The sequence below is a fragment of the Monodelphis domestica genome, chromosome 4, assembly GCF_027887165.1.
Source record: "Monodelphis domestica isolate mMonDom1 chromosome 4, mMonDom1.pri, whole genome shotgun sequence".
NCBI lineage: Eukaryota > Metazoa > Chordata > Mammalia > Didelphimorphia > Didelphidae > Monodelphis > Monodelphis domestica.
This window is the reverse complement of record NC_077230.1, coordinates 435,508,499-435,533,113: the sequence shown is the minus strand read 5'-3', so window position 1 is coordinate 435,533,113 and position 24,615 is coordinate 435,508,499. Positions and strand designations below refer to the sequence as shown.

The 24,615-nt window shown below is 45.4% G+C and overlaps 1 protein-coding gene across 2 annotated transcripts; it reads left to right on the top strand.

Annotated features, from left to right (window-relative positions):
- The first annotated feature begins 3,292 nt into the window (after window positions 1-3,292).
- Window positions 3,293-24,108, top strand: LOC100616861 (zinc finger protein 345-like). 2 transcript variants are annotated; one of them, XR_008918210.1, is made up of 7 exons: window positions 3,293-3,774; window positions 6,704-8,244; window positions 9,080-9,204; window positions 10,927-11,053; window positions 12,035-12,121; window positions 15,465-15,545; window positions 19,539-19,673. XR_008918210.1 is itself a non-coding variant. In XM_056825749.1 (6 exons), the coding sequence occupies exons 2-6, from the start codon at window positions 7,065-7,067 to the stop codon at window positions 20,336-20,338; spliced, it is 2,319 nt and encodes a 772-aa protein (XP_056681727.1). In that variant the 5' UTR covers window positions 3,295-3,774; window positions 6,704-7,064; the 3' UTR covers window positions 20,339-24,108. The 2 variants fall into 2 exon arrangements, 1 of the variants encoding a protein (XP_056681727.1); XM_056825749.1 differs by lacking the exon at window positions 15,465-15,545 and having other exon boundaries at window positions 3,295-3,774; window positions 19,539-24,108.
- Window positions 24,109-24,615: the final 507 nt, after the last annotated feature.

Sequence of the window (24,615 nt, the reverse complement as noted above, 5' to 3'; positions counted from 1 at the left end):
TTTCAATGTGGCTGTTTTGGTTTTCTCTTCTTCAAAAGATTGCCTTGGAGATATTTTCCTAGGCACTGTTTTTTTTTTCTTCTTTTATGCCTCCCTTTTGGAAATATGAACTCTTATAGGTGATAGAGAAACCATTTCCCCATTGTGGCTATCTTCATCTGCCCTGATTTTTCAGTTCATCCTTTTGGTCACTTTTCTATTGACATCTCTTCTCTGGGTCCCTGTCCTACTGCTGCTCTTCTGGGTGTCAGTTGCTCCCAGAAGCTCTGATTTCCCTTCCTCTTGGGTGGGTTGAATAACATTGCTAAGTAGGCAATATCTGAAGAGAATAGCCATTATAAGTTCCCAATATCTCTTTACAAAGTATAGTTTATCTCACAGGTGCATTAATGAGTGGTATCCCTTCCAAACACTAAAATATTTTCCCCTTTTCTTTCTCCCATTTTAAATCCCTCCTTTTTCCTCTTCACCTGATCTCCTATAGGCTCTCTTGTACCTGGACAACAACAGGAGTAAATTCTTTTCCTTGCTAGATTTTGAGTTGATTAAAGTACTTCCCATAATGCCCTCTCTGAGTTTCTTTTCTTTCTTATGCCCTTTTCCATTTGGTAATTGAGGCCCACAAAACATCAATTCATCTGGAGGATAGTGTGAGGTTCTATCTATCTTTATTTATTTTTTTGCTTTTCTATGTAATAATATTTTATCTTATTTCCCCCATTCTAAATTGTTTTCAGTTGTAAAACAATTTCCCCCTATCTTTTTGTGGATTATGATGTTCCAGAATTCCTTTTGCAGTGTCATATCATAGATTTTTTTGGAGGATAATTTGGTAGAAGTCAGGTCTGTCTGTGTACCTTCTCCATCTTGTCCCACTACTTATCATTTTAAAGAACATTCCACTTATTTCATGCTTTCTAGTGTTTTTATCAGGAATGGGCATTGTATTTTATCAAAAGCATTTTCTCCATCTATTGAGATAATTCTATGATTTCTACTGGTTTTCTTTTCATTGAAATGCTCACGTCTACTGGTGCTTTTCCTAATATTGAACCATCCATGTGCTCCTGGAATAAAACCCGCCTGGCCATAGAGAATGATCTTTGTGACATCTCTGTAATCTGCTTGCTAATATTTTATTTTAAAGTTTTGCATCAGTATTCTTTAGGAAGATCCTTCTCTAGTTTTCTTTATTTTTGCTTCTCCTGATAGTTTTGTCAGAGAAGGAATTTAGGGCTCCTTCTTTGCCTCCCCCAAACACAGTCTAGAGCATGACGATTGTTAGTTAAATGTGTGCTGGAATTCACTTGCAAGTCCCTCTGGCCCGGAGGAGTTCCTGGAGAGTTCCATTTCTTTTTCTAAGGTGGGTTTGTTAAACTTTCTCTTCCATTCATCTGGCCAGTTTACATGATTGTACATATTCATTCAAACAACATTCAAGAGAAACTGGAATTAAACCAGAAGGGATTCCACCAGCCGGAACTGTTTCTATTCTTACCTGGGAAGGTAATACTTGTCTTTCTTAAGAGCTTTATCAATATTAGAGCAATTAAAAGGAATAGACCCAGAAAGAGGATGTGGGTGTGCATTAACTACAATGGCGTATTATGGAAAAGAACAAAAGTAAGAGATGACAGAGAGGGCTGACCTGGGAGAAGACAGGAAGCTGTGAGTGGAGTAAGTCATCTCAAAAGAGACAGGAAAGAGCAGCAATGGGGGAAGTGGCTGGGGGTGGTGGGCTGTGCTGGAACCTCACTCATTGGATTGGGCTCAGAGAGGGAACTGTATAGTCTCCTGGGCCTTTGGTTGGAAATAGAAATCTATTTTACCCTCCAGAAAAGGGAAAAGGGACAGGACAGAGAAGGGGAAAGAGGGCACTGACAGAAGACAGGCAGGTTTGGAGAAAGGGTGCTCAGAAACAAACCACGTCTGAGGAGAAACAATGAAAGGAGAGAGAAGAATAAACAGGGTAAATTTAGGTAGGAGGGAAAGATCCATCGTAACAGGAAATGCGAGCGGAAAGAACTTCCTCATGAAACAGAAGCGGACAGCAGAACCGATCAAAAAACAGAAACACATTTGGAAGGCGGAGACTCCCAGAGCAAAGGCAGAGGGGGAGGGCAGCAGCGATTGCTCTTCAACAGAGGTAAAAAAAGTAAAAGAAGCAGGAGCCGCCCAAGAGATGAGGAAGGCTACGAGGCACCACAGACAATGGAGTACTGTGAATAGCAAACATACATATAGATACCGGGGGACTGGGTGTCCCTTCCCAAGCTTCTGCCTCAGGGCAAGCGCGGCCTCCAGGGCCCTGAATCCCTCCCTCCGTTCTTAGGGCGAGCCAAGCAGCCCTAACCAGGGGCTCCCTGTGCCTAGCACCGTGTTCCCGAGGAAGGATTTAAGCCAGGCCCCTCCCCCAGGAGGCCAGAGTCTAAAGAGGAGAAACCCTGAGCAGTGTAGACAGGAGCCTCCAAGGGGAAGGGCCAGGAAAGGCTGGTTTTCCGGAGGGAGGCCAGGGTCTGAGAGGAGGGGGAAGGGCTTGGCTCTGGGCCAGCAGCTCAGTCTGGCCTCACTGAGTCCTGCTGGGATTGCCAGACTCAGCAGCTCAGGATGCAGCTGGGCCTCCCAGGACAGAAAAGGAACGACAGGGTTTGCCACAGAGAACTCTGAAGAGCCTTCAGGGTCTCACTAGAGCTGGCAGGGAGGCCTGAGATCTCTACTCTGCTTGCCTCAGTTTCCTCCCCTGTCAAATGAGCTGCAGAAGGGCATGACAAGGCCACCCAGTCTCTCTGCCCAGAAAGCCCCAAAGGGGGAGGGGGAGGCAGCCAGGCCTGAACAGCCTGAGGCCAGCAGCCCTGCAGACAGACACACAGACCCCCCAGACTGTCCTCTGTCCATCAGGGCTCCGAGCCTGGGCTCAGCGGCTGCTGCCGCCTTCTGTGGCCTCCCCCAGGCCTCTGGGCTGGGGCAGTGCTGAAGGAGACCCTCCCCAGCCAGCCTAGAGGCCCCAGGCTTTAGGGCCCACATTTAAGCCCCGATCTGGGGGTTCCGGGCCCAAGAGGGCGCCCCGGGGTCCCCCCAAAGCAGAAGGAGCAGCTGCATGTTCAGAGAGATCCCGGCTAGCTGGGGCTGCCCTCGGGGAGCTTCCAGTGTCAGGTGGAAGAGACCGAGGACTGGAGAAGTGGGGGAGGGGATGAAGGCCGCCACCTGGGACCTGGGAGACTATTGGATTCCCCTCCAACCCAGGGGCGGGGCCGGAGGCCAGAGGACTCCATTTCCCAGAATGCCTGCGTCATGAAAAAAAACGCAGTCTCAGACCCTCCCTTGGCGACCGCAGGGCATGCTGGGAATTTCAGGTGCGTCTCCCCAGCTTCAGGAGGGAGCATTTATTAGATTATTGAGCCGCTGTAGGGTGAATGGGGGAGGGGAAGGGAAGGAAGCAAAGAGGCAGTCAGTACGCAGGCGCGGCCCTGTTGGCTGTTTTCCTCGGATCGACCCACCCCCTCCCCTTTACTGGGTTAGAAAGTCTGGGAGTGGGCCTGCGAGCACGTGCAGCTGAGCCAGAGCAGGAGGGTGGGCGGGCAGGGGGGCGAATGGGAGGGATCCGGAGACCTTGAGCCGGGAGAGGTACGGAGAGGGGGAGGGTCTGCTGGGAGGGGCCAGGACGTAACCCCCCCCCTCCGGCTTCTGCCCCCCCCCTCCTCCTGTCCCTGCCCTCCTCCGGCTTCAGGCCGCTTTTTCTGCGTCCTTCTTGGATTCTTCACAAGCCCCGTGCTGGTAGGTGCCCATTTTACAGAAGGGGAGAGTGAGGCAGACAGCTGGAGGGACTTGCCCAGGGTCACGGGGCCGACCAGTGTCAGGCCTCATTCGAACCCGGCTCTTCGTCCTCGTCCCTCTCGCAGGGCTACCCGGGAGAGGCCTCGGTCCTTCCCCGGGGAAATCCAGCGGTTTCTCTGGGCATTCCTGCCTTGGACCCCATGGCTTGAGCATCTGTCCGGTGACTGTGGGTCTGTCCATCACTGGTACCATTCACTGGTGAGGGACCAACAGGAAGTGCCCTGGTCGGGAGCCCTGGCAGGGCTTTGCCCCCCCCCCCTGCGCTCTGTCCCCCCTTCCCCCCCCCAGGCAGCGACTGGGGGAGGGGCTGTTCCGGGCCCTCCCCGCAAGAGGACAGTCAGGTCCAAAGAGGGAGCCTGGTCAGGGGCCAGTGGGGTGGGGCCAGGGAAGGGGGCCAGCTTGGAACTGGGCTCCTCCTGCCTGGGCCGTCTCCCCAGCAGAGCGGCATCTCTTCCTCTCTCCTCTCTCTCCCTTGTGCCCCCCCTCCCCCTGCTGGTGACACAGCCTCAGTGTGCTGGCTCCAAGGGCAGGCAGGAAGGGATGCCCCCCCCCCCCCCACCCAGCTAATGTCCTCAGTCCCAGGAGGAGACCCTCCCGCCTTCCCTGCTTGTCCCTTATCTGGAGGTCGTGCACACCAATGTTCCCATGATTCTCTTGGCCTCCACTACTGCCCCTCCGCCCCTCCTGAGTATCTTCCCTTGGTCTTTCCTCTCGATTCTTCACACTAAACATCTCTGGAGATTGTGGCTGAGTTTACAGTAGGGTATGGAATAGTACAAAGCCCGCCAGAGGCAGAGAATGGCCTGCCACATGCTTCGCAAGCTGCCTCCCCTCAGCCAGCCCTCAGGCGCCCTGGAATGCTGTCCTGGGCCACCCCGAGTCTCCTCTGTCTCCTATGGCCCTCTCCCGGCTGGCAGCCTCCTCTGCAGCTACAAAGCCACACTGGGCTCCCCAGTGCTCTGCCAGCAGCCTCCTGACTCCATAGTTGGGAGGCAGAAGGGAGCAACTTCCTTTCCGCAGGCCCCTTTGGGCTCCTTGGGATGGCCCTTTTCCAAGGTCTATCTGGATCAGAGGTGGCTCTTCTGGAGGCCAGCAGTCAGGAGGTTCAAGAGGCAGCCATCTTCCCTCAGAGGCAGATGTGTTCCAGAGGCCCTGAAGGAGTCCTCTAGCCTTTTTTAAAGGCTGAGTACCCTGCTCACACTCTCTGAAGTAGCAGATAAGTAACAGGATCTCTTTGTTCCAAATTCAGTCAGAGGAAGGGTGAATTGCTGCTTCATGCAGGCTGAGGAGATTTCCAACTTGGTAGTCAAAGTCTCCTTTAGAATCCAAAGTTCAGCTTAGGGCACCAGAAGAGAGAAAAGGGGTTCAGGCTAGTGTGAATTCTCGACCAAAGTCTCCTAGAAGGACGCGTATCATGTGGGACTCCCATTCCCCGCCTCTCACTCCCTTCTAAACTCTACAGGCTGCTTCCGGCCTCCTCGGTCACCTGAAACTATCTCTAAACTTAGCAGTGATCCTGGAATCCCCCAACCGAATGGCCTTTGCTCAGCCTCATCCCTCTGGAGGGCTCTGGAGCCTTTGATGCTGCCTGTCCTCCTCTTCTTCTCTGTGTTCTCTGCTCTCCGGTCCTTTGTGCTCTCTTATGGTTCTCCTCCTGCCTCTCTGACTTCTCCATCCCAGGCTCCTTTGCTGACTCTTCACATAGGTCACTGCTGACCAGGTGACGCCAAGGCTCTGTTCTGGGCACTCCTCTGACGTCATGAAGGGACAGAAGGCGAAGGCCCAGGACGGAGCCCTGGAAGAGACTCAGGTATCAGAATGGACCTGGATGGAGATCCAGCCATGGAAATGAGACGTCAGTCAGATGTAGCGGAGGAGAACCTAGAGAGAGTGGTGTCCCCGGGAAACTGGAGAGAAGAGAGTGTCAGGGAGAGGAGGATGCTTGGCAGTGTCTAGCCTGCAGTAAGTTGGAGAAGGAAGATGTTAGAGCAAAGGCCACTGTATTTTGCAGATCATTGGTATTTTGGAGAAAAGCAATTTTGGATTGAGGTTGAGGTCAGAAGCCTGATTATGGAGAGATGAGAAGGGGGGGGGGTCCCAGAACAAGACAACAGGTCCCCTGGGTGACAGTTGGAGGGCTGAGTGAAGCAGGGGGCATGGCATGAAGGTGGCAACAAAGACCACTTCTTGATCTTAGAAGGCCAGTTAGAATACATAGGAGCCATATAACCTCTCTGAAGCCCTTGTTGTGCCCTACCAGTGTTGTGCAATTCATGAATGTTGTTTTCCTACATACAAAATGCATACAAAGCAAATTGTAGGAAATCACTGAGAGGAGGAGGACCAAGAAAGGCATCTTGCAGAAGATGGGAATTTAGTTCAGAATTGGAAGAAACCATTGACACTGGGAGGCAGAATTAGGGGGGACAGCAATCAGGACTTGGGAAAAGAGCCTGGGAAGATTCAGGGTCAGGAAATATGGAGAGCCATGTGTGAGGAACAGTAAGGAGACCAATGTTACATGATCAATCACAGGTTTTGAGTTGTCTCTTTACAAGGAAGTTGGCCAGGTGACTCCTCCATTCTAAACTCATAATCTAAGGTGTGAAGGGTTATGAGAATACAGGGCCTGCCTGTGTCATAGGCATGCTGTGAGCTTCCCAGTATTATTGTATATGAAGGTAACTCTAAGCCATCTAATAGATGTGCCCAAATGGGATATTCAAGGACTGATTTCACTTGCTTAAGTTTGAAAATTCTTGTTCTTGATTGGTGTAATAGAATAAAAATCAGTTTAATATCTACCACAGGAAGAACTCATTTCCATCTATGTGTGTCTGCTTATATATTATTATTTGTTTTTTTTCAGATGCAAAGACAAGTTTAGAAGTAAATGAGATGATTACAAAGCCAAGCCTTATTGTGGAAGAATCTGGCAACCATAGTTTCATGAGTGATGTTTCCTGTGACTTCAGTTTGAGAGAAATCTGACTAATCTCAAGGAAGATAAAATCAAGAGTGGTTATGAATTTGATGAAACTGCAAAAGGATTAAGACAATATTCAGGCCTAAATCGGTGTGAGAAAGTGACCTCATGAAGTAACTGTACTCAGGACAGTTAATAGAACAAGTGCTTTTCTGAACAGGAAGAAGAATGCACAAGTATCAGGGTAATATAGGGGAAAGGGCCTTCAGATCACATTAGACATCAAAAAAGTTATTCTAGAGAAATGATTTCTGAGGATAGTAAAGATGGGAAGGCCTTCTCACAGAATACTGAGTTTGCTAGACCTCAGGGAATCCACTTGGGAGAGAATCCTTATGAATGTGATCAGTGTGGAAAGGATTTCAGAAGCAAATCAAAGCTTGCTGTACATCAGAGAATCCACACTGGAGAGAGACCTTATAAATGTAATCAGTGTGGAAAGACTTTTAGAGATCGCTCCAATCTTAGTAATCATCAGAGAATCCACACTGGAGAGAAACCTTATGATTGTCATCAGTGTGGAAAAGCTTTCAGAAATAGATCCAATCTTACTCATCATCAGAGAATCCACACTGGAGAAAAACCCTATGAATGTAGTTGGTGTGGAAAGACTTTTACGGAGGGGGGCCATCTTGTTTCCCATCAGAGAATCCACACTGGAGAGAAACCTTATGAATGTGATCAGTGTGGTAAGGCTTTCTCAGTCTGCTCTGCTCTTAGGAAACATCAGAGAATCCACTCTGGAGAGAAACCTTATGAATGTAAACAATGTGGAAAGGCTTTCACACAGAGGGGTGATCTTGCTAAACATCAGAGAATCCACTCCGGAGAGAAAGCATATGAATGTAAACAATGTGGAAAGGCTTTCACAGACAGGAGCCATCTTGCTTGCCATCAGAGAATCCACACTGGAGAAAAACCTTATGAATGTCATCAATGTGGAAAGACTTTCAGAACTAGATCCAATCTTACTATTCATCAGAAAATCCACACTGGAGAGAAACCTTATGAATGTGATCAATGTGGAAAGACTTCTAGAACTAGATCCAATCTTACTATTCATCAGAAAATCCACACTGGAGAGAAACCTTATGAATGTCATCAATGTGGAAAAACTTTTAGAACTAGATCCTCCCTTACTCATCATCAGAAAATCCACTCTGGAGAGAAACCTCATCAATGTCATCAATGTGGAAAAGCTTTCATAAAGAGCTCCACTTTGAGGAGACATCAGAGAATCCACAATAGAAAAAATCCTTATAAATGTAAACAGCATGAAGAAATTTCAAAAGAGAAAAACAATCTTGTTGACCATAAGCAAATCCATACCACAGAGAAACATTTTGAATATGAACACTGTGGAAAGATTGTCACACAAATCTCCATTCTTACTCAACCTAAGAGAATCCACACTGGAGAGCAAGGTAAGGTAGTAGAGGGAAGCGATGGAGGGGACAAAGAGGGGAAGACTCAGAGATGACTGGCTTGTTGGGTATAACTCCTGTGGAATTCTAATCCTGGACTGGAATTTGACAGACTTGGAGAAAGTTAGAGGGGAAGAAAGGCCATTCTAGAGGCCAAGGTATTCCTCCTGTGGGAGACCAAAGTTTAGGAAAAAGGGGTGGAAAGAATCCTAAGCTCTTTGCATTAAGTGTGATAGCTTCTTTCTTTGGGGCTGAATTATCTGTGACTGCTGGAAGCCAGCTCTATATGTTCAGGTGCCAGGTAGGTCCTTCCTTTTATCTGCTTTCTGTTGTTTTCCCTTTGCTTTGGGCCTCATCTTCCCCATCTGACCTTGGCCAGTGTCTACCAGGTAAGCCAGGAGTAGGCCTCTCTCCAAGACCTGGCTCCTCAGCCTGTGTCCGGCTCCTGCTAATTATCCAGGTTTGTCATCACCTGTCTAACATCCAGTAGTGCCATCCAGGTTCGTCATCACCTGTCTGACATCCAGTAGTGCCATTCACACCTTTACCACTGGATCACATTAGCCCACTCTTTATAACTCACCCATAGTATCAGAGGGAGCTTTGAGTTGAGAGTCATTAAGGCTCTGCCGGGTCTCATCCCATCTGGGATCTAAAGCTTCTTCAGCCTCTTGGATCTCTATAACAAAATAGAGGAAGTGAGTGAGCCCAAAGATGGGTTTCAGAGGGTAGGAAATCTTCCTTTTCGGACTTCCTGTTCCTCTCCTGTTGCATAGAGTGGTAATAGAGGACCATTGTAGCTCCTCTTGAGACCTAACCCTCTAATTCCCAATAGGCCTGCAAAGAGGAAGTCTCCCCATCTCGGGTATTCTACTCTCTGAAGATAACCAAAGTCTGGCCCAAGGAGAGACCCTGGAGCCAGAGGGAATGGCGCTGGGGACCCCAAGACCCCCATCTGAGGTGAGTACAATCCATCTCCAGACCTGGCCAACCTCACCCAAAGTGGAATCCCACAGAACTAAGGAAGCTTCATCCAGTTATTAGACTCAGGTCGTTAGGTTGTCCTTTGCAGTGTTGTCATAGAGCAGACCTTGTCCCCCAAATCCCTTCCAATCGCCATTTCTTAGGTCAACTCATAAGCATTTACCAGGGGCTCCCCTGTGCCTAGCACTGTGCTCCCCTTCTGGGCATGCAGAGGAAGGAAATAAAGACAGTCCCTGCCCTGCAGGAGGGCACAGTCTAATGGGGAGAACCCACATGGGCAGGGGTGTCCAGGGAAGTCCTGAGCAGTGTAGATGGGAACCTTCTGAGAGGGAAGACTCTGACAGTGTCAGAGTCCAGGAAAAGCTTGTTTCAGGAGGTGACTGTTGAGCTGAGATGGAAAGGAAGCCAGGAGGCCCAGGGCAGGTTGGAGGACATTCCAATATGACGGCCAACTAGCAAAAATGGATAGGCCAGATGCAAAAAAGCAAAAACCAGGTCTTTGAACAAAAAAGAAAATGTTTATTGGGAGAGCCGTTCTCCGTAAGGGCGGACTCTGGCAGGAACCAAAGACCTCGGGCCTCGTTACGTAGTTTGCAGAAATGCTGTCAGAAACACAGTTGAAGTTCTTTGACCCAGAATTGGCCCAGGGTTCAGGGTACCATGTTGGTAACTGAGCTCTGCCAAGAAGCAGCCTCAGCAGAGGAGGAGCTCAGTCAGCCAATGAGGAATGAGGCCGAGGCTCCAATCCTGGTGGGCTGAGAACAAAACAGAGCAGAAGGAAGGTCACAAATGCACGCTTGATCATGATCACTCACTTGGCCACGGCCATGCCATTGGCTCGAGTAGGTCCTTCGACCATGGCCGTCAGCCTGTGTATTCCCGTGCGGTGAGCCTGGACACGTGCAGGCGTCCTTAGACCAACGACAGCATGAGGATTAGTCTAACAGATGGACTGGACTCGGGGCCTGTGGCCATTGGCTGGGAGGGTGTAACTCGGCCCTGGGTACAGTACAGAATGATTACAGAATGCCGAAGAATGGGATGTCACGTGACGCAGCCCCTGGAAAGGCCCAGAGGGGACGCGGAGGCTCCCTGTGTCTGAGAGGAGGAAGGTGGAGAGAGCCTGGACAGGGGTGGTGGCAGGCTGTGTGGTGTCTGCTGTGAGCCGCCATCCTCGTCACGGGACGCCGGTTCATCCTGATGGGAGAATCGTCCGTGTCCTTGTGTCAGGGCTGCCAGAGAGCAGCCCAAGTGCTGCTGCTTCGGTTCTAAGGTTCGGACTGGCCTGGGACAGCTAAAGTGAGGCAGGACAGAGTGCAGCGAGGCAGGTCCGAGGCAGTTTGGGAGTACTCAAGACAGGGAGCCCAGCTTGGTAGGTGATGGGCGCTTCGGCCCTTCAGCTCGAGATCACGTCCGTGTGTTCTGCAGTTGTTCCTGGAGTTCTGCAGGGCCTCGGGAGCCGAGGCCACGGGCTGGGCTTTGCTCCCTGTCTTGGTCGTCCGGCTCCAAAGTGCTTTTCAGAACCTTCCCGTGTGGCCTCAGGCCCTGCGCTTGGCTGAAGAACCAGAGCACTGTTCTGTCCTGGAGCCAGTGTACAGTATTGATGCTAAGATGGACGATGAGGGTTAAAAGAAAAGAGAGGAAAAGCCACGACATGTGCAGGCTCAACTCTAAATGCCGTGACTTTTGCCGCTTTAGGGGCCAATAACATTCCAGGATGTGGCTGTGGACTTGACGCAGGAGGAGTGGCGCCTCTTGGACCATTCTCAGAGAGGGCTGTACCTGGAGGTCATGCTGGAGAACGCCCAGAACGTGCTCTCTGTGGGTAAGGACCATTTCCTCTGCTAACGGAATCTGCCACGGAGGGGATGTCTAGAGCCTTTGTCAGTGAGTACAAAGAGAAAAGGGCTGCTCTTTCTCCGGGGCCTCCTGCTGCCTGTTGGCCTGAACAGGCTCTTGGAATGAAGTGATGAAAGGCTGGCTCTGTGCTCTGTGGCTCCTGAAGTGGCTCCTTCTCTTTGGGGAGCTTCGGGCCAAGCCTTAAACCAGGGTTACAGATTCCCAGGCTTGGAGCGAACCCCAGAGATCAGCCAGTCTAGCCTCTACCTGGACCTGCATTTTGTCTGCAAATTCTCTGTTCATCTGCAGGCAGCTTTTCCTTGCAGAAGGGCATGGAAGGGAGCCCTGTAGCTACTCAGGCAGTCCCTGCCCCTTGGATGCTCCTAGTCGTGTTTTTCTTTCTGATTCTCATGCAAAGCACCCTTCCATACTGGTTACTTGTAAGAGCAAAGTCATGCATAAGCCAAAGGCCCAAATAAAAGCAAAGAGGCTGATGGGAGAGACACCTTCAACAGATCTTTCTCAGGAGGGGAAGAGCATTTACCATCCTGAGCCTTTCAGGATTGTTCCAGATCGTGGCATTGCTGAGAGTAGCCACGTTTCATAGTTAAGGGGACTGAGTCAAAAAAGGGTTAAAGAACTCGCCCGGGGATACCATGCTAACCATGTATGTGAGGCTGGTTTGACCTTGTCTTTCTGGCTCCAGGATCAGAATTCTTTCCCCTGCACTACCAGCTCCTTCTCATTTCTAGGTAATGGAGACTGTGGAATGCTCCCACCATCCTATGAGAGAGGCAATAACGGTGGAATTTCTCATTCCAAATAGGCTGCATAGTTTCTACTATGGACACCATCCTTGAGACTCCTGGGAAGCATATTTTGGTCCTTCCTTGCTTGTCCCCTTTCCCTAAAAAGAGCTAAATCATCTGTTGTCTTCTTCCTTCTTCCATATGTCCTGGGCTTCCAGCTGCTAGAGAAGATTTGATCTCCCATTTCCAGCAAGAAGCAGCACCATGGATGGCAGATCCAAAAGGTACAAGGAGCTTCTGTCCAGGTGAGTGAGATGAAAGCAAGTGTAGGAGGGGTCTTCTCCAAAGAGGCGTCTGTGTTACAGTGAAGGGAGTGCTCGGCTTGGTGGGTTGGTCGACCTAACTTAGAATTTTCCATTTTATTTCCCACGTTTCAGCAGTGGCCTGTGGAGCAATGAACCTCTGAGCCTCAGTTTGCTCGTCTCTCATAAGGGAGGGGTGTGACTCCATGTTTCCTCCCAGTAACAAACCTATGATCCTTTGAGAAGTCCTTGTTGGGAACTTTGGAGTGTGGAGCTCTCCTGAAAGCATCCAGAAAGGCCTGAAGGCCATTCCTTAGAACCCTTGACTAGGCTTATTCAAGCCAGGAAGCATTTCTGAAGCTTCCACTATATCTATCCCAGTGTGTTAGTAAGCCCCGAGGAGACCGAGAAAGGCAAGGGCCAAGTCCTGTCTCGTAGCCTTCCCTGTTTGGCGGGGAAGACCGTCTGTAACCAGCTGTGTACAAAACCACCCCGTGCAGGGTACATTGGAGCTCATGCAGAGGAGGAAGGGAATTCGGCTAAGGAGGACTAGAGAAGACCTAGTGTGCTGTGAGGGGTTTGACGTGAGACTGTTCAGGGTTGCCAGGTGAGCCTCGTCAGCCTGAGGGGCAGCCAGAGAAAACCCAAGCAGTCAGGGCATGGAGTGTCCTGGTCAAGAAGGGAGAGGAGACCTGTACCACTGATCCCTGCATGTGTGGAAGGAAGTGAGGGGCAGAGGATTTGTTCTTGGTGACAGGAAGCCAAAGAGTTTGTTGAGGAAACAGTGACATGCTCAGAAGTGCATGTTAGGAAGAGGAATGTGACACCTGGGTGGAAGATTGAGTGGACTGGAGGGAGACTGGGAGTAGTGAGACCCAGAAGGAGGCCCCTGGAATATATCACGCCTGATCGCCAAAAGTGGCAGTGTTGGGAGAGAAGGGGAGGGAGGAGAGAGGTGGTCCGGAAGGAGAATCAGCAGGTCTTTCTGTCCGTTTGGAGCTGGATGGATGTGAGGGGATGAGTGGATGATACCTAGGAAGGGAAATGGTTGTCCTCGCTGTCCAGCAGCCCAGCATCTCATAAACAGTGATGGAGGCCTTTGATGAGAAGCAGCTGATCATGAAACTCACTCTTAGGGGAGCACGACAAAAGAGGATGCCTTGGCATGGAAGTACATTAAGCTCCAGAAGGAAAGAAGGGAATAGGACAGAGAATAATGAATGGTTTGAGGAGGAGGTTAGAATTAATGTGCATGGAGTGGCTGTGGGTGGCTCAGTGGATTGAGAGCCAGGCCTAGAGATGGGAGGTCCTGGGTTCAAATATGGCCTCAGAGACTTCCTAGCTGTGTGACCCTGGGCAAGTCACTTAACCCCCATTGCCTAGCTCTTACTTGTGTTTTCTTTTGGAAGCAATACACAGTATTGATTCTAAGACTTAAGGTAAGGGTTTTAAAAATATAAAGGAAGTAATGGACAGAATCAAATCACAATAATGATGTTGATGATAAGCATAATATTGTTAAGATTAAAATTTAGTTTCTCTGCTAAAAGTATTATATTTTTATGAGGTTTTTTAAAGATTAAGAAAAAAAGAAGATACAAAATAAGAAAGCATGTGGCTAGGAGGGCCGAAAGGCCCATTCAGTTTCACTCACGACATCTTGGGAGATGCGTGTCCCTAGAAGCAGTCGCCGAGAGAGAGAGGGAGAGAGCCTGAAGTCGGCTGAGTTAGTTTAAATAATAATTTCTGTTCTCGGCCCAGGTGGGAATTCAGGTGAGGTTACAAAGCATTCTGGGAAGTGGCCAAGGACTTCTAGGAATTGAAGTCTGGGGTTCAAATCTCCATTTTTACAATATATATGTTCTGTTCAGTGACAAGTGATTTACAAATATTGTGATCCAGATGACATCCCTGGGATGTAGGTGCTATTATTATCCTCCTTTTAGAAATAAGGGAGGCAAAGCTCCCAGAGGCCCTGGCACTTGCCCATTGTTATGCAGGTAGAAAGTTTCTCAGTCTGGATTTGAACCTAGGTCTTCCTGACTCTAGGAATCAAGCTCCATTCCTTGTGCCCCTTAGCTTCCTTTTGGTGTAAAAGACCTTTGCACCATTAGAGGAAGCTGGAAGCAGGAGATAAAGGGATAAGAGACAAGCTTTTCCTTCTCGTGATTGAAGAAAGATGAAAAGAAGATCTAACTGGAGAAAACATAAGTAATTCTCCTAACATGTGTGCATGGGCTGAGCCTCATGGTAGAAAAAGAGGAGACTGGCAGAATGTCTTAGAACGTAGAACCAAACCACATGTCGTGTATTTAAGAAAGTGTCTTGTTATAACGATTCTCAAAGCATTATATGGCATTCTATAATACCTTTTGGACTTAGACTTCTAAGCTCTCTCCATTGTGTACCTTTGGACCCCAGAAGAACCAGGAAACCTCTAAATTAAAGGGATAACAGAATCATAGGAAAAAGATCCCCTTGTTCAAAAGGAAATGACAGCTGCTATTTTTGTTTCTGCAAAAAATCTGGAAACAAAGATGGTGCCCATATATTGGGAAATGATGAAATGTAGCCCCCAGTAGTGAGAGTGGACCACAGTAAAATCAAAGCCATGGTCTGGCCAGAGTCACTCCTTACATGAGGCCCCTAAACTCCTCCTTTCCAATGCCCCCTCTGCTGTACTTGGTAACAATTGGCTATTTTTGACAAACCCATTGAAGCAAATGTTTCCCTGAGAATCTGGGCTAGATGGTTACATATTTGCCTGTGATTTATTATTCTATAGAAAACTCTGTCTAAGCTTTGGTGAGGGAAACTAAGTCATTGTACTAAAATTGTAAATCATTAGTAAACATTGTCCATGTAAAAAACTTACCTGATCCCTTTACCTACTATCTCTATAAAATACTAGCTTTGATCAATAATTGCTATCAGCTTCATAGGCTCTCCTGTCGCATGTCATCCTTCTCACCACATCTCCTTCTCCTCACCCCTATGGGACCCTGAATGTTTGTCAGGACCCCTTAGGACTTCCTGACAAATGTCCCCCAACTGTGCCCCCCAGGCATATTGAGGGATTGCAGTTAAGGAGAACCTTTCCCCCCTACCCCCCAATGATAGGGGCATTATTCATAGAGCAGGAAAGGCATACCAGGTGAATTGGACCAATCCCCTAGTGGAAGGGGAATTAAGTAAGAGTACAGGAAGGAATATCAGGAGTAAAATAGGGGGGTCTGCTACCCAAATGATTAAAGGCAGCCAATTGTCCCCCTCCTCTTGATCTGTGTCATCCTTTTTACCAGGTCTCATTCTCCTCACCCCCTCATGACCCCTGATTGTTTTTCAGGACCCCTTAGTACACCCTGACAGTGAAACAAATGATGGACTGGACTCATGGTTACAACAGCCCCAGGATCCTCTGTTTCAGGTACTATAATAATTTGATCTGCAGGTAATAGAACTTTGGAGGTGGCAGGTCAAAAAGAGAAGGTCTACAGAATGGTCCACGTCTGTTAAGTAAGAAATAGCTGTATTTTGATTGAGAACAAAAAGAGTGAAAATGTTCTCTCACACATGGATGAAGCAGAAAGTAGTGGAAGAATTTTTATAAGCTCTCCTGTTGAAAGATGAAAAAAAATTAATTTAGCCACTAAATCAGTGACAAAATGAATGGCTACCCAGTGGAATTGTGCATTGGCTTCGGGGGAGGGAAAGAACATGACTCTTGTAGCCAAGGAAAAATATTCTAAATTGACTGATTAAATAAAAATTTCCAAAAAAAAAAAAAGAATGGCTTGGTACTGTAGAAAAGATGGATTTTTTAACCGACTGATGACACATAGTGTGTTTAGTGGTAAAGTTCAATTCCATACATGGGATTTAATTTTATTTATATAAATATAAATATATATATATATATATATATGTGTGTGTGTGTGTGTGTGTGTGTGTGTGTGTGTGTGTGTATAAAAGTTTGTAAAGAAATAAGTTTTGAGACATAATTTTCTTCTTTCTACCATTGGTACACCAGCTACACTCTCCCACAATCTCTGGAATGACAGACCTTAGATGCCAGCCAGTTCTGAAAATCTTCTAGATAGCAACAGAAACAGAAGATAAATTCAATTCAGAAAATAGCCTTAACTCTTGTGGAAAGGAAACAAGACTGGGGGAAGGGGTAATTGGGAGTGGCCATTGGGTCTTGTGACTAGCACTTCTTTCCTGCCGGGTTTACTTCCTTCCTGGTGTTGGAGGTGGGAGAAGCATTGGCTTCCCAGTCTGGATCAAGAGTGCCTCTACTAGGTTCAGCCCGAAGACACAGGCCCAACCAGCTCTGAAGGTCAGAACAGTTCTTGTTGCTTTCTGTCTACTGCTAAGATTCTAAAATTGACAAAAACTAGCACAGATTTAGGTAGACAGGAGTGGGAGAAACCCTCCGCCAGCCTGCGAGGCCTGGCCTCAGCTCCAAGTTTGAGAAAGACTCTAACCTTATTTAGGGACCTACCTCTTCCCTTTTTCCCTGATAGCTCTCCAATCCAGACTGGTTATTAAAATTTCTCTTATTAGAATATCGCAGTCAGATAAGTGGACTATCTTTTTGGGGCTTAGAGGGAGCTGAACCTCAGCTCAGTCATCAACGACAAACAGTCCTTATCAGACCTCTGCTGCTGCCTCTGGGTAGGGGGCATCTCTCACCTTTGCCTCACCAGCAGCAATATTCTCTCCCTCCCTTAAACTCCTCTATTCCCTGCTACAAACCTTCCTTATCCCCTGTTTTTTCAATTCCCCTATTACCTCGATATATATTACAACAGAAACAGAAGATAAGTTCAATTCAGAAAATAGCCTTAACTCTGCAATGAGGGGAAAAGTTAGGTCTGTTTTTCTAGACTGACTCTGATGGTCTATGATGATTTCAGGGTGGCTTGTAATGAGCATGCTTATTGTTTTTGAAAGAGCAGGCCATCTGCAATGGGAAAATGCTAACCTTTCTGATATTTTAACATGGTGATCACTGTAGTGATGGAAAAGGAGATTACATGGTGTTCTTAGAATGAGACAACTACTTTGGGGTAGACTGTAGAAAATAAATGCAGGTATGTACATACTTGTGGAAACAGATAACTTGTTGACCAGACTGTTGTGGGGCTATGGAAATATTTTGATTCAAGGCTAAGAATCCAAAACAATATGTTGCCTTTATTTAGAAAGGGTCAGAGTTTGATGTTCATCACTGCATGAACATCAAAATTATTTTATGCCCAATCATGATGGTCTAGAATCACTACACAAAGAAACCTGTTCGACCTCAAATGTTCCTATGCTTATTGTACCAGGTGAAATGTATATTGCTAACCAAACCGAGCAATTCTTCAGTGCATAAGGCATTATTAAAGGCTTTTTAGCTATGATTCCTTGGACTTCGTTTTGGACTACCAGAATGTCAGGACAATTTTCTTGATAATTTTTTGTAATATGTCTAGAGTTGTTTTTTTTTTTTGGGGGGGAGGGAACACCATGACTTTCAGGTAGTCCAATAATTCTGAAATTGTCTATCCTGCATCTATTTTCTAGGTTATTTTTTTTTAAATGAGATATTTCAGTCTTCTGATTTTCTTTTGTTGTTTCTTAATGTCTGGTGAAATCATTAGCTCCTATTTGCCCAATTCTAATTTTTTTTTTTTAAACCCTTACCTTCCGTCTTGGAGTCAATATTGTGTATTGGCTCCAAGGCAGAAGAGTGGTAAGGGTAGGCAATGGGGGTCAAGTGACTTGCCCAGGGTCACACAGCTAGGAAGTGGCTGAGGCCGAATTTGAACCTAGGACCTCCCATCTCTAGGCCTGGCTCTCAATCCACTGAGCTACCCAGCTGCCCCCACCAATTCTAATTTTTTAAGAATGAATTTCTTCCATGACCTTTTGATCCTCCTTTTCCATTTGGTCCATTCTATTTTTCATGGCATGCTTTTCTTCATTATATTTGTTTGTCTCTTTTTCCAGTAGGTCAATTCTGCTTTTTATGGTATTTTTTTGTTTGTTGGATTTTTGTGCCTCTCTTTCTAGTTGGCTAGTTTTGCTTTTTAAGCTATTTTCTTTTTTGCATTATTCATCCTTTTCCCATTTTTCTTCAACCTGTCTTATTTGACTTTTGAATTCCTTTTCAAGTTCTTCCACCAGAGCTTGTGACTAATTCCCACTTTTTTGCTTTTTTGAAGTTTTGGAAGTTGTTGCCTGGGTCTCATCATTTCCTGTTTGTTCTGTTCTTTACTCTTTTTCCCTGTAGAAAATTTCCCAGACCACATGCTTCTTTTGCTGTTTTCTCATCTTCTCACTCTTATTTTTTGCCTGTGGACTGGGAACTCCAAAAGCTGCTTGCCCGTTCTTTCTCCTCTGCTTATTTTTGTCCTGGGCTAAGTCTTCAATGTAGCAGGACAAGGAAGCTTGAAAGGACCCCGGATGTCCAGGGCTGTGTCTTGAGGTACTGCTCCCTTGCTGGTTTTCAGCCTGAATCCTTGGTTCCCAAAGTCAGCCCACACCCAGGTTCTGATTCTTCCCTGATAGGTGGGGGAGTGGTTGGCCAGCACTCCTCTATTTATAGTTTTCTTCTGGTTTCACCTTAACCCCTTGAAAATCAATTCTGTCTACCTTTCAAGTTGTATTCAGTGGGAGAGCTCCCTCACTTGTCCTGCTTTGACTCCTGTCCTTTCAAGTTGCCTCTAAATCATGGCATTCATTTCCTGAGAGAAGGATGATGAATTCAGTAGTGTATGGGATGATATATAGTGAAATAACATGGATGTTTAGTGTATCTGCACTAAATGGCATAATATCTTTGGATCTGAATAGAAAGGGAAAAACTTGTATATAACATTGAAAGTTACTGCATGTCAGTAAAAGAGTAAACCTGTTTCTCAGCTGAGCTTAGGAAATTGACCAAGAATGACCATGTGATAGGACATCAAAACTGATCAGAAGGCTACCTGAGAGTGACAAAATTTTAAGTATAATCAACAAGAGGCAATGAAAGGAAAGAAAGAAAGAAAGGGCAATGGAAAAGGCAGTCATGTACTATAGATGGTGCATGCTAAGTCACAGGCTTTGGGTTGTAGTCTAGTATTAGGGAGCTGGACATGTCATTCCTCCATTCTGAACTCTTGTTCTGAGTTATGAAGAATGATGAGAACTCTGGGCCTGCCTAGGTATGCTCTGAGATTCCAGTGTTACTGTATTTGAAGGTATTTCTAAAATCAACAATGTTCCAGATATGACCAAATGCTGTTATCCAAAGACTAGTTCCTGCTTGTCTAAGTTTTAAGAGTCATTTTTGGTCTTGAGAAATGGAATAAAACTCAGTTGACTTTCTGCCATCAGAGGAAAGAATTTCTAGTTGTGTGTTTACATCATTATCTGTTTTCTTCAGATGCAGAGACCAGTTTTGAAATGAATGAGATGTCTACAAAGCTGAACCTTTTTGTGGAAGGACCTCACCCCCAAAGATGCATGAATGAGGGTCCCTGTAACTTAGTCTTCAGAGGAATCTGTGACTTTGATATCAAGGTTAGAAAGAATCCAAATACTGACTGTGTATTTGATGAAACTACAATGGAATCCAGACAATATTCAGTCCTAAATCAGTATAAGAAAATTACCTCAAGGAATGACTCTTTTCAGGATAATGAATATAGCAAATACTTTCCTGAAGAAATAGAAGTTCTCCAGACCCATGAGAAACCTCCTGAACTGCATATGCATCAAGGCAATCTAGAGGAAATGGCCTTCAGCTGGAGTTCACACCTCCTTAGACATCCCCAGAGTAATAATGGAGAGATGCTTTCTATGAGTAATGAAGGTGGGAAGGTCTTCAGTCAGAACTCTGAGCTCGCTAGCAATCAGAGAATCCACACTGTAGAGAGACCTTATGAATGTAAACAATGTGGAAAGGCTTTCACAGTGAAGGACCATCTTGCTGCACATCAGAGAATCCACACTGGAGAAAAACCTTTTCAATGCAATCAGTGTGGAAAGACTTTCACACAGAAGGGCAGTCTTAACAAACATCAAAGACTCCACACTGGAGAGAAACATTATGAATGTACACACTGTGGAAAGGCTTTCACATTGAGGCAACATCTTGCTGAACATCAGAGATTTCACACTGTAGAGAAACATGAAAAGAGAAATGACAGAAGTTGGAAGAGTGTTGGTAAATTGAGATCTTAATGAAGTCTTTGGGGAGTTGGGGAGGGATTCAGCCATTCTGGAGAGGAATTTGGAACTATACCCAAAGCCTTATTAAACAGTTCTTACCCTTTCACCCAGAAAATACCATTACTAAGTCTGCATTCTAAAGAGATCAAAAGCAAAAAGGAAAAGGACCTATATGTACAAAACACTTACAGCAGCCCTTTTTATGGTGGTGTTGAATTCGAAAGTGAACGTAAACCTATCAGTTAGAGACTGTGTAAATTGTTGTATATGATTATAATGGAATTCTCTTATGATTGGTGATGAGCAGGATGAGGCTAAAAAAATTAGGAAGACTTACATGAACCAATGCACAGGGAAGTAAGCAGAACCAGGAGAACATTGCACAGAGTGACATCATTGTATGATGAATAACTGGATATTTATTCTCAGCAACACTAAGATCCACAATCATTTCAAATAACACAATAAGTGGCATCTTCCAGAGAAAATACTGATCAAGTCTCAATCCAGAGGAATTTTTTTTTTACTTTCTTAGGTTTTTGTATGAGTTTCCTTCCACAAAAGAATTAATATGGGAAAAGGTTTTACATGAATTGTATATATAAAGTCGATAGCAGGTTGCTTACCATGTCTAGGGTGGAGAGGAGAGAAATTCCAAGAATCAAACAATTTTTTTTCAGTATTGGAGATTGTTTTTGCATAGAATTGTGAGGGTACAAATATCAGATGGAGAGAGTGGGGGAGAAGAGTGGTAGGATCAGTAGACAGGAAGATTCTTCCTGAAATGAAGGGATCTACAAGGAATGGCTGTAGGAAGAGCTTCCTCTGGAGCTCCGACTTGGCTGTACACTGAACACTTGGAGATGGGACTCCATATCTGTTTCACAAGGGAAGGCCTCTTGCTCTAGCAGAGATTTCATTACATCTTCCCAGAGCAGATCTCATTAGACACCCCAGATTTCATACTGGGCATAAAATTGCTACCATGACAGAATGTTTTCTCTGCATGTTTGTCATTTCTCACTATTTCGTGGCACTCATCTTTAACTCTTTCTTCAGCAATTCCCCAATTCATTGGCACTAGCTTGGTTTTCTGTATTTTTGCCAGCATATATAGACCTTCTGAAACAAACAAAATAACAGTGGAGGGGGAAGGAGTGGCAGGGAGAAAGGACTGAGCCCAACGTGTCCCAGTACTCCATGTGGTGATGCCGTTGGCTGATTTCTGGGTCTCAGCAGAGATCCTACCCCTGTGGGATGTAGTAGTGGGGGTGGATTTGAGGTGTCGGGGTCCACTTCAGCTTCTAAAATATCAGCCAATGAGGACAGTCAGGACACGTCCAGAAGTTCAACCATCAGGTAATCAGAGAAGACATGGGTCCCTGTATAGGCAAAGTCAAGACACCCTCTTTTCTAGGGGGGCTGGTGAAGGAGACACACATTTTGTTCATGGGAATTTCATTCCCTGATTAAAAAACTTCTCCCCCAAGAAATGGCTCCATATTCTTTATTGGTAGAAATCTGAACATGACACAATAAAACAACATGAACAAGCACCTGATTACTCCCCCCCCTCCCCCCCCCCCCCCCCCGACCATTGCTGTCTCTTTAGTTAAAGAGTCACAATGGAGAAAGGGAGAAGAACTTCACTTGCTCTGACAGGTCGTCAAAGCCAACGAGGAGACTGAACTAGATCTCTTCCATGTTTTCCTTTCAAATTTAGCCACATAAGTGTTTGAGTTAACATAATCAACCTGTATTATTATACAATACAATGTTATATGTTTAATTATGTTACCATGTCATGATTATGTTATAGGTTGCTCTACTATCAACTATAATTGACATCATACAGTATTATCGCAATTATACGAGAATCCTAACAGATTGAGCATTTTCATTAGGAGGAGCCTGTGACAAGGAAATCACTTTAAAAGACTGATATATATTAATTTAAGGTCGCCAAGGAATTCAGCTATGTAATTCCTAAATGAAAACTCAAGTCAGCAGTCAACCTTTTATGGAGTTTAATTACAAACAGGAGGAAGAAAGGTATTAGAGAGAGAGAGAGAGAGAGGGAGGGAGAGAGAAAAGGGGAGAGAAGGGAATAGGGCTTAAATACCCCTTCTGTTTAGGCTGGGCCAAAAGGCCCAAGCCCTTAGATAGCTGGGGCAATGAAAGGAGATCAGTCCCTATTACGTGACCAAAATGGAGAAACAGTCTCAGGGGCCTCCACCTCCAGCTTCCTTCAGAGCAAGCTTCTCAGAGCACAACCTCTCAGAGTAAAACCTCTCGAACTCCTTCAGAGCCACCTCGCTCAGAGCAAAACCTCCTCCATTCTCTCCTCAGACCCCGCTATCTTTAAGGAAACCTCAAGTTCCCTCCCCTCAGTTCTCACATCTACCAATCACTATCCATCATTTTCCCTGTGCCAATGGTGGTTCTAGTTTAACCCAGGACCGCCCAGAGGTCTGTGGCTTTGCACATGTCTGTTGAAGGTCATATTCTCAAATAATTAAATCTTGATCCTTTGCTGCAGCCCTTCCTAAATCCTGTTCTGTCATTCCAAGTATCTCTATTGGATCAATTCTAAAATCAATCATGACTCAAAGAACTTCCTGTTCTATGCTTAAGCATAGGTCAAAGCCCTTTCCATTGTTTAGCAAAAGGTTTCTGTCCTAAAGTAGTCTTAGGTAGGGAGGAGAAGGATCCTCCCTACCTTATGTTGGAAATGGGGAAATTTCCAACATTCATAAGTCTAGGAAATTTTAAGGTTTACAAGCCAAATCATTTTGGAATGAAACTTAATGCTTCCCAATTAGGTTTGTAACGGAAATTAGAATGAAGATCCAGAAGCCAGCGCTTTAGATGGTTAAAACACTTGATCTCCTGGAATGAGCACACCATTGTGAATGCATCCATGTTTTCATCACAATCTAACAGCCTCCAGATTATAAAAGAAGCTATTTTCCATGGAGTATCTTTGGACATCCCAACACATCTCTCATTGGCAAATACCTGGCACGGAGCTGGCCCTTCAAAACTCAACCCCTCCCCACTGTCTGGGTTATGGTGGCTTGTCATGTCGTTGGTCTTGTGTGCCCTATTGATGGGGGGCCAGGAGAAATCAAGCTCTACATGGATTGTCCTGTTTCATAATTAGAGATTCAAAGACTTCCTTCTGCTATTAGCGATAGAAACTAGTCTAAATAGTCCTCATGGATTGATTGATTGAGCAAGAGGAACTCATCATCTCCTCCCTATTTCTATCAGACTAGAGTGAAGCATTCCTTGAAGTTCCTGGGAAAGAAAGAATGAGAACAGAGGTCAAGGAATCCGTATGGGGCTCTAATTAAAAAATTCAGGAACGGACATAATTCAATATGCTAAAGCAAATCTTATCAAAGGAATTCGATGCATTACAATAATACATAAAATAGAATAACAGGAATGAGAACACCTTTGAACTGGCATTTGAATTTTTTTGCACTCAAAAAGTCAATTTCTGAATTTTAGAGCTTGTTTCATATATAATACTTATTTTCTATTTTATGGTGGATATCTTGACATTTTTTTATTTAACTAATTAATTTAAAATATTTTTCCATGCTTAAATGATTTATGTTCTTCCCACCCCCCCCTCCAATAGTTGAAGTGCAATTCCACTGGGTTTTACTTGTGTCACTGATCAAAGCCTATTTCCATATTACTGTTTATGGTGGATATAAAATATTCATTTCATTTCATGTTTGTGAATTTCAAAATTAAAAAATTAAATAGTGGTTGTTTCCTTTTTCTCATTTTCACCTGTTTTGAGGCATAAGTTGAAATGGCAATTATTTTCATACACTTTTTCTTTTATTACTAGTGCTTTAGAGTATGTTTTCATGGGTCATTTCTGGTGGTCAAAACACTGGAAAACTTCCAGTCCTTTTGGCAACCACCTATTGTCAATGTTTCCTGATACACGTGGATGTCTGTTTTCTCTCTCTATGGGACAAATGACTTCTTGTGACTATGTTTCATGTAATAATTTAAATATTTCATTGACCTACAGCTTCTTTTCTAATTTGGTCTTCATTGGTTTTATTCAGATATTCCAATTTCATGTAATTAGAGTATCTGTTTTTAAAAAGATCAGTACTTCAGGTCAAGTATCTGAGTGTTTTCTTCTATTTATAAATCCACAGGAAAAATTCCATGTACCTCTCGCACTCATCTCAAATTGAGAAAGAAAACAGCCCCTCCATTACAATTATGTATAATCAAACACAATATTCCTGCTTTGC